The sequence below is a fragment of the Diceros bicornis genome, chromosome 6, assembly GCF_020826845.1.
Source record: "Diceros bicornis minor isolate mBicDic1 chromosome 6, mDicBic1.mat.cur, whole genome shotgun sequence".
Taxonomy (NCBI): Eukaryota; Metazoa; Chordata; class Mammalia; order Perissodactyla; family Rhinocerotidae; genus Diceros; species Diceros bicornis.
Genome location: NC_080745.1, coordinates 85,232,247 through 85,250,581, shown reverse-complemented (window position 1 = coordinate 85,250,581; position 18,335 = coordinate 85,232,247). Strand labels below are relative to the sequence as shown.

General features: G+C 50.5%; 1 protein-coding gene across 1 annotated transcript in view; it reads right to left on the bottom strand.

Moving 5' to 3' along the window:
* LOC131407632 (deleted in malignant brain tumors 1 protein-like) overlaps window positions 1-18,335 on the bottom strand; it is a 69,859-nt gene that overhangs the window by 10,974 nt on the left and 40,550 nt on the right. The window contains exons 13-16 of the mRNA XM_058544389.1: window positions 16,462-16,464; window positions 15,986-16,297; window positions 3,494-3,540; window positions 1,214-1,386 (exon numbers count right to left, since the gene is read on the bottom strand). Coding sequence (XP_058400372.1) covers window positions 1,214-1,386; window positions 3,494-3,540; window positions 15,986-16,297; window positions 16,462-16,464 — 535 coding nt within the window. The remainder of the gene's footprint in view (window positions 1-1,213; window positions 1,387-3,493; window positions 3,541-15,985; window positions 16,298-16,461; window positions 16,465-18,335) is intronic.

Sequence of the window (18,335 nt, the reverse complement as noted above, 5' to 3'; positions counted from 1 at the left end):
TACCTTTTAGGGTGTCACTTAAGAAATCTACAGCCTGTCTCCTGACAGCCCTCTGTGTCATAAAAGGAAGGGATCACAGGCTGCCTTAGGTGTTTTCTTCAATCAGAAAGATCCCAGTTTCCCAAAGAATAAAATAAATATCAAGGAATTCATAGTGATAGAAATAAATAATTGAACAAATAAACATTGGGCCAGTCAAACAGCCTCCCTGAAGCCCCGGTTCCTTATTTTCAAAGGTGAAGTAATCCTATCCACACATACTGACGAGAGCTGGTGTGAGGCTCAAATGAAACAGTATATGGAAAAGGGCCTCATAAAGTGTCACCAATGGTGGGGTCCTTGTTACTAAGGTGTTGGCTAAAGAACCAGGGGTGGTCAACCTTCCTCCAGAGAATTTCACAAGTCCCCAGTCCAAAATGCACAGTAATGATGTGGAGATTAAAATAATATTACATCTATGCAAAACCCCAAATGAATTTCCAAGTCAGAGACTCCCAAGGCCACTGCAACCAGAAATCAAGACAGAAAACTATTTCGTTCAGTGATGGCTGTTAGAAGAGAAATTACAGTAACCACTTTCCAGGACCCTCGAGAACGCTGGTGCCTCTGCACGGTCACCTCCTCCTTGGACCGATCATGTATTAATGTGGCTTTGATGATGTCTCCTCTGCTTAAAACGATGGCCCCCGCTCTCCCTTGGATGAGGAACAGACACTAACCTCTGCAGCAGTGGTTTCCCCACCTCCGCCTGATCCCAGGAACTCCCCCCATAAAAGGAGGGAGTGGAGAGAAAAGCCACAAAAAACCTCGTGTGGCTGTCAATAGGCTTCTTTGCATTATTATTACACCGAACAATAATCCCTCCTATTGGATAACATTTTCCAAGTATTTTCATATATTTCTCTCCTGTGACCTTTCCAGTGACCAGTGAGGGGAGGAAAGCAGGTATCTTATTCCCCTCTTTTGACTGAGGCTCAGGAAAGTTAAGTGATTTCCTGTGGCCACTCAGCAAATTAGAGACAGAACTGGGACTTTAAACCAGGGATCTTGTCCTGGCCCCACCTCCACGGGCTGCCTCTGTGTTAGGGAAAAAAATCGAAGCCACAAGAAAAAATGTCAACCCTGCAAACATCTCTCCTGGGTGTAGGTACCATTTATTCCCTCCCAAAATGTCACGAGGCCCCCACACGATCTGCTTTGCCCCCACACTCACTGGACATCTCTGAAGACAACAGTCACGCAGTAGGTGTTTTGGACTTCGATGTCCCACACACATTTGGCGTTGTTTGGATAGTTCCCAGGATAGAATGGGCTGGAGAGGTGCCCTGAAGGTTGGGACAGGAAGCCTCCGCAGGAATAATTTGCTGTCAGAACAAAATGGAAATGCTGATGCCCCCCAGAGCACACTGCACGGTCACCTGGGGGACGTGTGTAAACAATTCCCAAGACAGAAACCCGACAGGAGGAGGCCTAGACCTGGACTGGCCACGGAGGGTCAGTGGGACGCCCTTCCCACCCTTAGGGAAGTCATCTCCTCATCATTCTCGTCATCCTCCCCCAGTGTCACTGCCACCGAGGGGAAGGCAGAGGGGATTTGTCAGGGAGCTCAGAACTTACTGGTTGGACGAGTGATGTACATGGGAACTGTTGACAAAGAGAAAAGACAACGATCAGTTTCCTGGCATCCCTGACACAATTGTTGAGTGCTTGTTTGTGCTGGGCCAGAAATGTGCCAACGCTGGGCTCACAGCGAGATGCTGGATACAGGCCATGCCCTCAGGGAGCTCACAGCCTGGAGCAGAGGACGGAAAAGAGTGAATCCCAACGTAGCGAGATGGAGAAGTGATCAAGTAGAGTCCAGGCAATGGTGGGAGCCCAGAGCTTTGGCTTCTGACCCAGACTGAGCAGAGAACAGAGGACTGGTAATCAGGAGCCCAGGCAAAAAGGTGGAAAGGAGTGTTCCAGTCAGAGGGAACAGCATGTGCAAAGGGACCCAGGTAGGAGAGTCCCTGGCACACTTGGGAGACCTCAGTGTGGATGGAGCAGGGAGGGGAGGGAGAGAGGAAACCAAACAGACAAAGGGAGTGAATCGTGGAGAGCCCTAGAGATCGTCCTGAGCAGTGAGGATCTGTGCCCAGAAGGCCCTGAGGTGTCACTCGAAGGTGCTGAGGCTGAGACTGACACTGGCATTTCATAGAAGGCCCTGGCTGCAATGCAGAATGGGTGGGAGGAGCAGGCCTGAAGCTGCTCTGCTGCAGGAAGCCAAGTGGTGAGGACATGAGGGTGGGGATGGAGAGGAAGGTCTCAAGGAGCCAGGAGTGTGCTGGGAACACTTAGAGAGGTTCAGCAGGAGCTCAGGAGCTGGCAGTCAGGAGCTTTTGCTGGTTACACACCGAGCTCAGCGATGAAGCAGGCCCCATCCAGCCCACACTGACCAGGGTCTAGTGCCTGAAGGGATAAGCAGCCTTAGGGTTCCCGGCCTCTCCTAGGGACTGACCAGAGATCAGAATCTCATGCTGACCAGGCTACTGAAGGACAAAGAGGAGCCTAGAGAGAGGCCCAGCTCTCCTTGGGTTGGATGTCAGCTACAGGGGATGCCACTTGCTAGGGAAGGCGCAAGGACAAACACGCCCTGCACAGTCCAGGGGCCAGCAGCAGAGAAGGGCAGCCAGACGGTGAGATGGAAATCAGGGGTACTCACCAGAGGTTGTTGTGTAGCTTCCTAAAAAGGAATAGAGGAAAACCATCAGTCACTAAAGTGTGGCTGGAAGGAAGGGAAGAGACAGGGGCACACCCATGCGACTCATGGACTACCCCCTCAGTGAGTGCACCATTCCCCTCCCGTCCACTGAGTTCTTGCTGTGAGTCCTGTGTTACTAGGAGGAGGCCTAAGTGGTTTCTCCAGCTGTTCCCTCAGCCCCATCGTTGCTTGGGGGTCATCAGCGTCACAGCCAGGGATTATACCATCATTTATTCATCATTTCCTACTTGTCCAGCATTGTTCTAAGGTTTTACAACCATTACCCATTTAAATTCTCTGATCACAGTTGGAGGCAAGTACTATCGTGATCATTTCCTCTTAATAAACGAGGAGACAAATATAGAGAGGTTAACTCACTGCTAAAGGTCATAGAGCAAACGAGAGAGTAAGAACACACACAGCACACCAGCTGTGTGTCCAGCATAATAGCATCAGGGCACAGAAGCCCACCAGAGATAACACGGCCCATGCATGGTCTCCTGGAGTGAGTAGGCCAAGGGGACAAGCTGACAAGCTCCTGCCTGTCCTCTCCCCAAACCGAGCCACAGACACCATCAGCCGCCTGACTTTAGCTCTCATATTGTGGCAGGTCAGAGGTGAAATGGGCCTTCCATGAATGACATCACATGATACCTGAGCAAATAACTCCAGCATCTTCACGGTGGCAGGCCAAGACCATCACCCTGTGGGGAGCTTGTTGGCCCCTGCGTGGTCCTGCCTGGGTTCTCCCACGTCCCAGCAGAGGATGGGACCTGGGCCAGACACAGGCGGTCCAGGCACTCTCCCGCCCTCCACCCGGGACAGCGGCCCGTCGCCTGGGAGCCAGGAGCCAGGTCCCGGCAGGACCCGCGAGGACTCCAGGGCGGACGCTGAGCCCCTGGAGGAGGCCCTTAGCTCAGCGTCTGGGCCAGCATCCCGCTGGAGACAGGCGGCCAGCCCCCCAGGATCAGACCTAGGACTTGTTCTCCAGGGACTCCTCCCTCTGCCCCACCCCACCCCTCCCCGCCCCGCCCACAGGGACAAGGAGCAAGGAAGGGCCCACCCCGAGCCTCCTCCTATCACTTTCGGACCCAAGATGGATCCAGAAGCAGAGCGTGGGCCCCAGGGAGCGTGGGCCCCAGGAATCTTTACCTGTCGCGGACGCCACACCTGGGCTCGTGTTGGGCCCGGCGGCTGAAGTGCAACAAAGGGAAGGCAGAGTTAGACGTCAGGGAGAGAAGGGTTGGAAGAAGGCTTGTGGCGGCACCACGACAGCGCTTCCACACGTGGATCCCGCCCCTTGCTCCCCGTGTGTGCTGCACCAGCCTCCTGCTCAGCTGCCTCCCTGGGGACGAAGGCCCTGCCGGAGATCAGCCTGCTCCCGCCGCCTCTCTGAGCACGGCCCGCCCTCTCGTCCCTTGGAAAATCTTTGCCACCTCCCTCCTCTGAGCCACGGACTCACTGGCCCGTCCCAGGGGATGCCCAGACGCCGCGGCTCGCACAGAAAAGGCAGGCGCCGCCGGGCAGAGTGGACCAGGAGCCGATCGGGTCTCCCGGTCCCCGGAGCCCCACAATCACTCATTCCCCTCCCGTCCCCTGGGCACCGTCTCTGCCAGTCGTGGATGCGGAGGTGACCCTGCTGAACCTGAGGGTGCTGCAAGGAGTGAGGGATGGAGGGAATCCGGCCTGCTCCGAGAGCCCGTCAACAGAAGGTCGGTGGCGATCCACCTCCATCCTCCCACAAAAGTCTCCCCGGCCTGGACCGGGCCAGGGCAAAGGTCAGGGAACGCGCGGCCCGTTGGCTGAGTTTCTGGGGACGCTGTCAATGCGCCCCGTGAAAGCTCACACTGACGTCAGGACGGGAAGACGCAAGCCTCGGGACTCCCAGGACTAGTTAGGAAGCGCGTGGCGTGCCGCGTGTCTCGGTGACAGAGGGCGAGAATGAGGCGACCCGTAGGTTCCGCACAGAGCAGCGGTTGGCCCGGAGTGAGGAGACAAGGGAGGGGGGGACAGGGAGCAGAGGGACTTCCCGAGGAAGTCGCCGGGTACTTACACGGCAGGAGTGTGGACCGGGCCCGCACGTCTGCGAGAAAGAGAAGGAAAGTCGGACCCAAAGCGCGCAGGGGCCCCAGCTGGTCTCCGAGGTGGAAGAGGCGCAGGGGCTCACGCCGAGCTGAGGCTGCTGGCGCGCCCGCTGCGCGCACACCGCCCCCCAGCGCCGCGAACCTGCGGGTCCTCCGGGAGCTCCGCCCTCTATCCCACCGCCAGTGCCTGCCTGCCTGGCTGGGCCTGGGGGCTTCCTCCTCTCCGGAATAGGACGGCCCCTTGGCACGCCCGGGACAGGCCGCCACGGCCACCGCCTCAACTCCCCTGCGTGGCAACAGCAAGGAGGGGTCCCAGCAGTTCTGGGGGAAGAGCCCATTCCGGCGGCCCAGGGGCAGGGAGTCCGAGACTAATCGGGCCGCCCCCGAGACCCTGCTGGGGATGGAGCTCCAGCCCCAGCGGCCTCGCTGGCTCATCAGCATTCCGGGCTTCAGCGACCCGCCACTGCCCACAGCCCGGCGGCCCCCTTCCCCACTGCTCTTCTCGCCCTCCCCGGTTCACGCAGGAGCCTGGACTCCTGTTCCTTGAGTTGGCCTCTGCGAAGACCCAAATGAATGCATCTGTCAAGGGGTGAGGTTGGTACATTTTTCAACTGCACCCCCAAAAGCTGTGCTCTGAGAAGAAAGCCCCAGAGAAAACTGGGGGTGGACTGAGCACTTGGCCCTGGTGAAAAGGAAGAGGCTCATTTTGTCTGCCTGCAGAACAATAGGAAATGAGCAGTGACTTTTCTTCCCAAAGCCCAGGCTGCCAGAACCTCAGGTTGTATTGACTCTACCTCCCAGCTCTCTCACTACAGGCTCCAGGGGGGTGCACGGGACCTCTGATGTCCACAGGCTGAAGTAACACAGTTCCTCTGTGTTGAGAAGGAGCCAAGGTGGCCTAATATGGGCTCAGGAAGCGCACAGGCAAGGATGCTGCCTCAGAACGTTTGCACCTGACTCTCCAGGCCCTGCATCTAGAGACTTAGCCTCCCAGCGTGGCGAGGTATCAGCACGCATTGGTAAGAACCACAGGGCTGGGCACTGAGCATGTGCAGCAGGACCTCCCTGGAGACAGGACCCCAAACTCCACCTTGGAGCTCCTTGGAGATGCCTCTGCAGGTTGATTCCTTCCCAATCTCAGGGCCATTGTCCATGGAAAACATACCTATTCAGGCCTGAGGCCCTGTTCAGAGGGCCCCCCCTTGGGAGCTGAGAATCCCCACTTCTTATACCTTCTGCACCTCTTCTGGATCAGAGATGAACCTATGGGTGCACTGGGGTAATGAGCCCACAGGGATTCCATGTAACAAAGTTTACCTTCCATTGCAGCTGTCAGGAGTGCCTCCACGGAAAACAAAGAAGCTAAAATGTGGAGAAAAGAAGAGGTCATTCGAGGTTGGCCCTCATTTGAGGAGGACTGGCCCTCTGCTTCCTCACCTCTGAAACAAGAAGTTGGATGCTGAGATCCAGAAGCCCCGTCCTCTCCTAAAAGGCTATGTTTCTTTCTTGTGAAACAGCACACATCTCTCAGTCACTTTACTGGCCCTCATTCAATGCTGAGATGCCACCAGGGACACTGTTTTCTCCTGTCATCATCCTCCCTCCTCCTCTATTCCTCTATTCCACAGTCTCCCTCCAAAAATCACCCAGTTGATTAACAGCCCCACCTGATTCATAAGCTTGTACTTCAAATACCAACTGCCTACTTCTATGGCTCAAACACACCCCCAAAGGACAAATGTCTACCATCCCTGAGATATTCTTGTAAGGTGATGCCAACTAGGAACACTGACAGTTTCCCAAGAAGCATCCCCAAATGCTGAAATAAACCCACTCCAAAGTGACAGCTTGGAGGGCCACACTCTCTTCGGGAGCCCATATTCTTGTGGTGGTTGGATTACCAGGGTCACATCCTGTGCATGGCAGCATGTGCACACCCCAGGCCACGTGGCAAATGCCAGAGGTTGCTCTACAGGTGAATAATTTAACCAGAAACTCTGCCTTGGGGGACACACATCAGGCAGCATCCTCAGAGGTTTCTTTGTGGATTTAAGGACACCTTGGTGCTTGAACACCTACCTGCGCCCTGTGAACAAAGGAGGATTGGGGCGCTGGGATTCACTAGGTCGAGTCAGGGAGAATTTCTCTCTTCCGCTGAGGGTGTAAATCTCTTTTGCTTGTCATTTAATCCCCAATAAAGAGAACATACTGGTTACTCCTCATTCAGATTTTGGTATAGACTTAAGTTTTAAGGACCGCAAGTCCCCATCCTTCTCCCTCTCCTTTAAAAGGAGGTGAAAGGGCCACTTAGGAAGGCATTTGGTCATCTCAGGCCAGGATGGTCATGATGCTGCTCATTGGAAGGTGTCCACTGGGTGGACATCAACAAGCTCTGAAGGGGACTGAGATGGAAACCCGCCTCCACCACCTCCAGCTTTAGGATTTTAGGCAAGTCACTTGCCCTCTCTGACCCTCCATTTCTTTATCTGTGAAAAGAGACAGTAATACCTGCCCTCTAACCTCAAATAAGACATGACTTAGAGTAGAGCAGGTAAACCGCAAAGCGTTATGTGCATGCGCTGTAATGTTGAGGACAGCAGGAGCCCCTGTCCTTAGAGTGGCACAGGTGACAGCACGAGGCGATGTCTGCAGTACCTGAACACAGGATTCTGGCATCTTCCCTGTGGCCACACTCATGCTCCTACCACCCCCTGTGGGGGCAGCTGACAGGTAGGGCTCCCATCCCGAGCATTACGCTGCACCCAAGAGAACGTTTCCTGAGCCCTGACCAAAGTGGGCCCCACACAGGGCCAACACTGAATGGCAACAGCCGAGCTGCTGACAGACAATGTCTGCATCCTGGGCGTCCCAAGTGTCATCACACACGGTGCCCCAGTAGCCTTGGTACAGGACCTCCACCCGGCCCTGACAGCAGTCACCTCCATTCACCAGCCTCAGAGGCAAACCTGCATCGACACGGTGGAAAGCCCTGTCTTCCCCCTCTTGGCCCCCTGATTTTCACCACCCAGCACTCCCTGTTCTCCTCCTTCCTCTGACCACTGCCCCATCTCCTTCACCAATTGTTCTCCTCTCGCGGGCCCTTACAGATTGCTGCTCTCCCAAGTGCTGTCTTAGCCCTCTTCTCACCCTGTCTTTTCCCCCTAAAAGACCTGATGTACTCTGAGAGCTTCCCAGGAAGACGACCCCAAATCTGTCTCTCCAGTGCTAATCAGCCCTGACAACACCTGCCTTAAGCTCTAGACCAGTGTTTCCAGTGGCCTCCTGAACATCCCACCCCACCATCCCATACTGAACACAGACTCTCTCCTCCATTTGAATTGATGGTGTCACCATGCTCCACAACAACTGTGTTGGAAATTTGCTTGTCACATTTGATCCCTCCTTATCCTCACCTCTTATATTCAAGGTCACCTTTCACCTTATCACCAAGGTCATCTTTCCTTTTATTCCCACCACTATTTTGCTAGGTTAGATGTTACTTCTCTTGTCCTGGCCAACTCCAGGGGCTTCCCAGTTGATCTCCCCACCACTTCACCTCCTCTCTAACCCATTCACATTCACTGATTCAAGCAGCATTTATGGAGTGCCTACTCGGTGCCTATACCCATGCTGAGATGATTTCTCTGTCTCCCCCAGACTTTCTCAAATTTGATCTTCAGAGAGTACAGATATGTTCAAGTCACTTTCCTACTGAAAATGTCTCAGTGTACTCTCCACTCCCATCAGGCTCAAGTCCAAGATGCCATTCGTCCAAAACTGGCCTTGATCTACCCCCGCAAGCCACCTCTGAGGGGCACAGAGACCCTGAATCCTACCATAAATATGACCACAGCTAGGGAGTCAATGCGCACTGTGTTCTTGCCTGATATGATCCTGCTAAATCACCCGCACTGATCATGCAGGGAACACAGACAGCAGGTCCTGAGGAATCCAGCCCAACATCCTGACAGCAGGAGCCACATCCTGGGTGTGGTTTTTCAGTGGTTAGTTTGAGATGATGAAAGACTGGGCAGGGAGTGACCAGAGAGGCTGGAATGGGATGGAAGATGAGGGGGCCGGTGGTTGCTGTGGTTATTCTAAGAGGAGAGGATAGGGATAGAGGGAGGAAAGGTAAATTGGACTGTCTCTGGGGTATTCCCAAGGTGCATCAGCCCTCCTTGCGACCCCCTTCTGGTCACTCCTGTGAATGCGGAGGCGCTCTCCATTTCCCTGTCTCAGCCCTGGTCCTAACTGGACATCAATCACCAGAAAGCTGTCCCTCGAGTTCCTCTTGGCCATGCTCTCAGGGCATGCTCTAAAACAGCAGGGAGTGGCCTCCATTCACTGAACCAAGAACTCACTGGCAGGGTCAGCTGTCCTGAGGGAGCACCTAAAGGACCCTGACATGTCAAAGGGCACACCCTCTCACTGCGGAGAGGTAGCAGAGATGAATACATCTAGTGAGACTCATGGACAAAGGCAAAGGCACCTGTTCTGGGTTCAAATCTCTGTCTGGCCACTTACCCACCATGTGACCTTAAACATATAACTATTGACAACTTACCTAACTGTGTCCTGGTTTCCCCATCTGCAAAATGGGGGTAATTATGCTACTCACATCAATGTTTTGTTGGGAAGATTTCATGGTAATAGCACTTACTATGTGATTAGTTGAGCACTGATGTGCCAGGCAGTATTTTAAGTGCTTTTTGAATATGTAAATTCATTTGATGTATGAAAATAATTTTGTCCAGGATACATAGCAAGCACTGAGAGGATGTTAGCTATCTTCAGCAAAACTGTCATGAAGGGGAGAAGAGGCGCTGACTGTCTGATTTCTCCTGACACCAGACTGAAGCTAATCTCGTGCAATGAATGAATTAATGAATGAGAGGTGAGAGAAGAGGGAAGGAGAATGAAAGATGGGCCTGGCTGACTGTGTGCCTGGGACGTGCACAGGGTCTTGGCACCCCTGGACCCCTCCCTCTCCATTCCTGCGTTCTGAAGGGCAGACACTTGCTCTGTGGCCAAGCCAGCACTCAGCCTCAATTAGCCAACAGCAGCAGCAGCAGAACTGGCTGACCCTGCCAGTGAGCAAAACCCCGGGATGCCAAGTAAAGAAAAAAGGTCTTAGCATAGGCGGTAGCCTGGGGGTTCCACTGACCTAGAAAGAAACCACATTCATCTTAGAAAGGAGGTTCCGCTGTTTGTACATGATCTCCTCCAGTCAGATACTGGCTTGAGCTTCACCTAACAGTCATGCCAGGGGGCGCTGTGGTTCAATCTTGGGTTTGTGTGTCTCTGGTGTTCTTGCAGTGTTTGGGGTTTTGCAAGAGCAGATTCAAACATGTGGGTAGGATACGAGGTGCTCAATAATTTTAGATGTAATAAAGTACATGTCTATTTACAGGCCCCCTAACGCTACAGTCTCTAGTCACAGGATGTAATCTATGCTCAGAGAGAAAGTCTGGACCAGAGAAGGTAGTTTAAACTGGTTGTCAAGGATTCCGGGCAGCTGCTGAATCCAACCTCCAGTCTAAAATTTGAGTAGAGTCAGCACTGTGAATGGCTCCAGGGCCCCCTAAAGAAGTAAATATTTTGGTGGCAGATATCCTGTTCCTTCTGTTACATACCCTGAGAAATTTTCATTCTATCTTGAAGAAAACCAAAATCTAGAAAAGCCCGGATCTTTACCATCAGTGGGGCCAGGCTAAAGTTCTCCAAACCCTCTTCAATTCAGGTTAACCCTCAGTGTACCATCAGGGTCCCTTGGACTCAATTCTAGTTTTTGAGTTTCTTTCTTTGAGCAAGTCTAACTATATTTGTGAATATCAATATTTCATGACTTTTATATATTTTTAAAAGTCTTCCAAAGTCCAAAAACAATGTTTATTCATTAAAAAAATAGACTAAAGCTCATTCTCTCCTACAGACACTATATGGATTGATTAGATGCTTCTATAAATCCAAATATATTGCGGGTTATAGTGATCTCATTTTTCCTACATCTTGAAACATTTTTCTACTTCATCATTCAAGGAATTATTTCATCAGTTATTAATCCATCAATTACTACTATAAAAAATATTTATGTAATAAGAACATTGGAGAATGATAGCATTGCCTAGAAGGAAGATAAAATAGTGAAATAAATCATCATTCTTCAGTGCCCAAAACATCGCATTATCTTTCAAGAAGCCTTTTTTAAAACAATAGTGGAGACACTGGCTGTATAGTGTGCTTTTAGTTTTCATTGAATGCAGTTAAGAATTCAGAATTTTTCATTTTCTATTCATAAAGGCAAACAGAAGAAATTGACAAAGGAAGATGTTTCACAACAATTAGATGAATCAGAAGAGTAATGCTAAGATACAGAGAGCAGTACCTAGATGCTAACAGTAACGGTGAAATTGATTGTACAATTGAAATCGCAGGCTATGAGTCTTCAGATGATGATATCTTAGATGAAGTTCCCCAAATTCAAGAATCGAGGAGTCAGTAATATAGTTCAAAGTGCAAAAATAAAATATGGTCCTCTCACCCACTTCGTGGGAAGGATTTCATCCATGATATTTTCCAGCAAGAACTTAGACCATCTCATTCTGCTAAAAGGACATGTGATAGTACCCTTTTATCTTTTATGATTCTTATGTACCCAAATCTACTTAATACAAAGAGACCTGCTATGCTTAAATTCTTAATAAAATGTCTAACAAGGTTGCTTTCACGATCCCTTGTTTCTAACTTCCTGATACGGGGAGGGTTAAGGCATCTGACAAACTTCTCAGATACTTTTCCAAGGTCAAGTCCCGCCGGGAGCAGCCATCAGGGTCAGAGGCTTGAAGCTCTCTAACAGAACCACCAGGCCAGTGAGGGTCCTTGATGTTAGAGAACTGCGCCACTGGAGCAGTCTCTCCACCTGGAACGTGGGGCCCACAAGGGACTCTTCCAGCTGCCCTGCCTGATGTTCTTGACGGCCCATTAAGAGGACCAGTGAGGCCAGGTGGCTACACACCCCTGAAAATGAAGAAGCAATTCACAATAGAAACAGGCAGCCAGAGGATTCTTTCAACAGACACCACAGTACCAGGAAGGGTCTGCCCCAGCACATCCCCACCTCATTTCCGACATACCATCCCTACTCCCACATTCAAGGGCAAGCTGACAGACGTGCCCGAGAGAATCCTCCAGTCAGAACTCTGCTATTTGAACACAGTTCAGAGGACACCATGCGATTCCCACTGCCAGGCTCCAGGCATCTTGCTTAGTCACGTGGCAGTCAATGTCAGAATCTGCATCCAGCTCAGAAGCTCTGAGCTCCAGAGTCTTGACAACACTCATCCACAGCACCAAACAGAACACTGAAGGTGTCCCTGCTTGGGCTGTGTCCATGCATTTTGAATGAACCCTTTTGCGCAGATTACTGAGACCAACTTGCACTCTTCCAACAGTCAACCACATAGTCCTAGAGGAGGCTGGCTGCCATTTTGGGAACGGTGGTAAATCGCCTGGAGAAAGAAGCTTCTACTTCTTTGTTTTCCAGGAATGGAAACAGACTGTTCTCTAGCACCGGGGATCAGTGTTCAAGATAGCTAAGCTGTCCGAATGGACCAAAACAGGAGCCACAAAGAGATCTCTCCAGATATTCCCCCAAAGAACTAGTCACTTTCCTGGGGAGCTGGTACCTTTCCATCTGGATTCAGCCATTGTCCCAAACCCCCCGAAGAACCTGTTGTGCACATTAGGACATTGTGTACATTATTGCTCTACTGGGGGACAAATCGAAGGGCTTGAGCATTGAAAACAAGCAAGGTATCGTCCTATATCTACAGGATGGGCCACTCTAGTTATTCTAGGAGAGAAGCCTAAGGAGATTGTATAGCGACTCCAACAGGTTCGCTGTTCTCCAACAGAGAAAGTCCTCTGGGACGTAAGCAAATGTTTACTGAAGAGTTATTGCATCTTCCTAGTTTCTTGAAGACAATACCATGTCTTCCTATTCATATGCACTATCGCATTCAATCCTTCCCCCAACCCCATCATTCCCACCTACAGATGAGGACACTGAGGTGCAGACATGCTCAAAGAAGCCCAAGGACACACAGACTCCAGCTCTACTGTCCATGCTTTTAGCTATCATCCCGAGCTGCCTTTTGTCACAGCCACTGCCTGCTACCAGCCCACTCCTTGTGGTTCTTGCAAGGAAGGTGGTCCATGCCAACCTACCTTCCATACACCCGCCACAACTTGGTTTTCAACTGGCAGTCACCCAGCAGCCTTGACTAAGATTCTGTATTGTTTTTCCTCTGATTTTCAGCACCATTCCAAGAGAAGAAACTTTTTGATCCTTGTGGTTTCCGTCTCTAATCTGTCACAAGCAACCAGGTTAGTTCATTCTCTCAGGTCCTATCTCTTCTCTGTCATAGAGTCTCTCCCGTAGAGGCGAGTTTAAGGATTCTGTGGATGGGAGCCTTATCTGAGCCGTCTCCATGGAGTCTCGTTGTCCCCAAGCCAATGGCCAGCCTAAGAGGATGGTACAGAGGGACAGGATGCCTCAAGTGGAGATGGTCCCAGATTGCTCATTGTTTCATGGGTCAGCTCAAGACGGGACCAAGGATGTGCACCCCAGAGATTTACTCCTGAATATATCTCTGGATTTGCCTCCACCATCTCCACCCAGATTGAGACAAGGACTTAGAAGGCAAACAAGAACTGGGACCGACTGCAGCTGTCCCCACATTTGCCACAAAGTCAGGAAGTGTTCGACCACCAATGGCAGGCAATACTTCCAAAACTTCGTTGATAAGCAGTTTTTTTTTCCCTAGAGCTTCCGAAAATGTTTCAAGGGCACAGTTTGGGAAATGCGAACTAGAAAAATCCTCCCATCGGGGCACTTACCCTGGCTAGCTACAATATTAGGATGGCTAAGCCTGCAGGAGGAGGAGTATCTGACAGCTGGGGGAGGGTGGCTACTGTTAACCTAAGTCTATCCGTTCCCTCAAGTTCCTGACAACAGCGACAGTGAATGACAGAGAAGCACTCTTCCTTCCTGCTCTGTCTGACTGACTCCTACACCGGCTCTGGACCTCAGTTCACCTGGGACTTTCTAGAGACCGCTCTCTCTCTGATGGCTTGAGCACGTCTCTCTTGCCGAGTGCCTCTTGCTCCAGCATTTATCACGGCTGTAATATTAACGGAATGCTCAGTCGATCAACGTCTATCTTGCCATTACACCCTACGTCCCTGAAGGCAGGGAACGTGTTCCCCTGAAACAACACAGAGAGAGGCCACGCTTTGGTCTTTCCTGCTTAGAAGGGTCCTGGTAGGACTGGATCTTGTGGAATGAGGTGGGAAGGATATTGAGGCCATGTTGAATGGTATGTAAAAGTTCACTGCTAGCAATGCACCTGTGAACATGTCTTTCTACCAAAAAGTCACACTTCTGATGTAGCCAAGAACCATTTGGGAAAATGTTCAAAACCTAAATTCACTTGACATTTAGCAAAATATAGGCATTAATAAGAAAACAAGTAAAAATAGGTAGCGCTTACAATAGTCATCCATATCTTCTATCACTTCCTTTCCAAACTATTAGCCAAGTCATGCTTCCATAATTCTATTGCAAACACAAAAACTTAATTCACGACTGGGCCATGCAGCATGGATGTTCCATGTGTGGTCTGCCGATCATCCTTATTGTTGGCTCTATAAAAATGCCGATTCCTGAGACCCACCCCAGGTCCTCCAAATCAGAGACTCTGGACCAGGGTAAAGCGAATTCCAAGGACCTCGCATTCAAACAAATACCACAGTTGATTCTGATGTGCACTGAAATTTGAGTCAAAGGCAAAATAAAATTGAGGAAGAACATAACTGTACGACCCCAAAGTCCACTTATGCTATACATTCAAGATGTTTCTATTACCTTTGTATTTCTAGAAGGGAAACAAATCATACCATTCATTTAAGTTCCATGAGGCAGTATTTACTCTTAAGATAAAAATAATTGTGTAGAATGAAGAATAAATTATACACAAAATACAACATATACTTTTCAGAGTACTTACCATTTGTTGTGAGAAGATCTGAGTGGGAAACTACAAAGGAATAGAAGAAAAATGAGACACATGTGTGGTTCATCCACAGGGATCCTGACCGAGAAATCCACCTTTGAACCCTTGCTTTTCTTACACTTGACTCTGAAGTAGAGACATAGCAACTTCGGGGAAATCAATTTCAACAGGTCTATAATCTGATTTCGAAATTTAATTCCAATTGATAAAGATTTCTGGAGTCTCTCGTGGGTGCACCACAAAATGCCAAAATCGTCCCGGGATGTGGTGATGAAAAAAAAAACTGGCTCTTGATACCTTAAATTCAAGTTCAATGAAACACTAATAATTTGTACATTAGTTTCTGTGTATTTCCTGCTGCAGGTATTTCTTTATTTCATTAAAAGAGAAATTAACCTTTCATCACTGCAGAAGAATAAATGAGGCTTGTGCAAAAATGTGGACCCATTGCTTTTCTTACTTCTTTGAGCAAAGTTAGCCTGACAGCTTGTACTAACAGGCATGAGGAGTTGAGGTTGAGGGCTTGGATTTAATTTACCGGTTCTCGACTAACTGAATGGAACGGCTAAGAGCACAGATTAGTAAATATTTGATCATTTAGACCAACAAAGTCAAGTAATTTTGTGTTGACAGAGACACTGGGAGATAAAAATTTCTCTCCTTTCCCAGAAAACGACAGAGATGATCACTATTGAGACTTACTAGGTATCATAGGGTTATTGGGAGAATTAAATGAGAAAATCCAGATAAAATGCTGATCGTACTGACTGGCACATTGCCAGCAGCCAACAAGCGTGAGCTACTACTGCAATGAGATTATGATGATGACCGTGAGTATACAATTTCCATCACTCGCTGTCTTAAGTATTTCATTATCTCATTTGGTCCTCACGGCAACCCTTGATGGAAGAGTTTCCTCGTCTTAAGAGAAGTAAACTGAAGCGCTTAGAGGTAAAATAACTTGCCCAAGGTACCACTATTATTTCCATTTTCCTGATGGAGACACCAAGGTTGGAGAAGGATAGGCATCTTTACTATTGTGCCTCTGCCCTGTGCTACATCCTTTGTACTACCTCTTGGAGGCCCACCTGAGCAGATGACGCTGGCGTCTTCCCCGTGGCCGCAGTTGTGCGAGAGCCAGCCGTTGTGGGGGCAGCTCCACAGGTAGGACTCGTGTCCTGAGCAGCCTACTTCGTCCAGGACAATAGGCCCTGAGCCATGACCGAAGCGGGCACTTCCTGGGGCGGACGTGGCCTGGCCACAGCCCAGCTGCCTGCACACCACGTTGGCATCATTGGTGTCCCAGCCGTCGTCACACACGGTGCCCCACGAGCCCCGGTACAGGACCTCCACCCGGCCCTGACACCGGCCCTCTCCGTTCACCAGCCTCAAGGCCACATCTAGAGGAAAGCACGGAGATTTCACTGTCTGTCCCTTCTGAGGGACAAAATGCCGGGTCTGCGTGAGATGCAGAGCCCTTCACAGTGAGCGGGGATCCAGAAAAGACTGGACAATCAAACCGATTCCTCGACTTGTTTTTGTGTTTGAACTTAACAAGCTAAACATTCTGCCTCTTCAGTGGAGTTTGGGCAACCTTGTATCCTGAGGGGCTTTCGTGGTGACATCTCTTTCAGGTCCCACTTCTGCCTCCGGCCTGACCTCTCAAGTCCAGTTCCAAGCATGAAAAGCTTGTCCTGCCTGTGGCACAGCACTTTCCCCCCACCATGGGAGCACCCATCGTGTGCCCGGCACTACCATGGGGATTGCTCCCCACTCAGAAAGTAGAGCAATAACATTCCGACTGTCAGCGAGAGAGCCAGGCTTGCCTCTAAAAGGCCTGTGTCCCTGCACACTTTGGACATCTCTTCTCCTCCGTCTCACACCACAAGGCACGGAGTTTCAAAGTTTAATCATGGCAGACGGTTTTGAGCATTTCCTAAATGGGAACCTCTGCTCATATTCAAGAGCTTGATATACGTCATCTTAGTAAATCCTCAAAACAACCCTGTGGGGAAACTGAGGCTCAAGAAGGTGACCCCAGATCAAATGACTCGTGAGTGACAGGGGCAGGATACGTACTCAGGCCGTTGCTCTTAACCATTTCACCTTTCTGCCTCCTGATATTGTTTTTAACATTTGAACAATTTGGCCCAAGTCACGCTCTGTGCTTTGGCACAAGCCGGCACACTCATGCACTCACAGGACTAAATGAGAGGAGGAAATAGTGAGCAGGAGAAGTTACCGTGTAAGGCATCACCTGAGGCAGAAGTATCCACCGTATTGCCATGACGTGATAAAAGTTCTAGAAAAGGATATAAAAAATAAGCGATTACATCCAGAGAGATTCGGTTAGATGCTGCTGTTCCAAACTGCCTCTGCTGCCCTCCTGAGTGGCTGCAACGCCTGCTGGACACCCAGAAGGCCTGCCTGGGGCGCCGAGATCTTAGGAAGTGGGTGTGGCTGCGCTCAGGGTGGACTGGGGACTGTGGGCCTGTCTTCCGGTCAGAGCGGAACCTCGCAAGGAAGGGGCTGAGGGCCCGGGTGGACCCCAACAGAGGAGGCCCTTCCTGTCCTGCATCTAAAACCCAGCAGGATTCTCTGCAGCCGTCCCCCCTGAGTCCTTCGGGCTGGCCTTGGGTCCCACAACCTCCCAGTCGCAGAGTTTAATTACCTGTTGGCGTCTGCGTCTCCACAGAAGTGCTTTCCATGGTTGTTGCTAAAAATAAAGAGAAAAAGGCCCAATGAGAGCTCCTCTGAACACAAACATTAAATCTGACGCCCTTGCTCATTGGAGCAAGGCCGGGGGGTTGCATCACACTTCACTTTGGAGGCTTAGCTGGCCCTGTCACTCCTAAATTAATTCACTCAGCGAATATGGACTAATCTCTGACCGCACACGAGGCACTGCGCTAAACGTCGGGGAGAAAGAAGGGATCCATCGTAGAGGGTGAGGCTCAGTCCTCTGGAGCTCAGAGACTACTCAGCAGCCAGACTTGGTCACCGGCCAAGGAGGAGCAGAGACTGGGGGGGAGCGGGACTCTCAGATGGAGCAAGTCGTGGGCTTGGGAGAAGGGCAAGAGCAATCCAAAGAGGAAAGAGGAACGGGTATTTCTTTGCGCTGACAAAGCTGGGTGACAGTCGAGATGCCTGCAGACCATGTTGGCCTCATTGATGTCCCAGCTGTCATCAGACACCGTGCCCCGGGAACCCTGGGACAGGACTTCCACCTGCCCCTGACACCGATCACCTGCGTGCCGCAGCCTCAGGGCTAAACCCGATTCGGTCCCTAGAGGAAGGCACAGCATTTCTCTCGTATGTTCCAACTGAGAGACAAGGTCTCAGGCCTCTAAAGCATTCATAATCCTTCCCAGTAGACAAAGATCCCCGAGAGAATCACTGCCCGGGATGGACCCTTAACATGCCTTGAGTTAGTGTTCT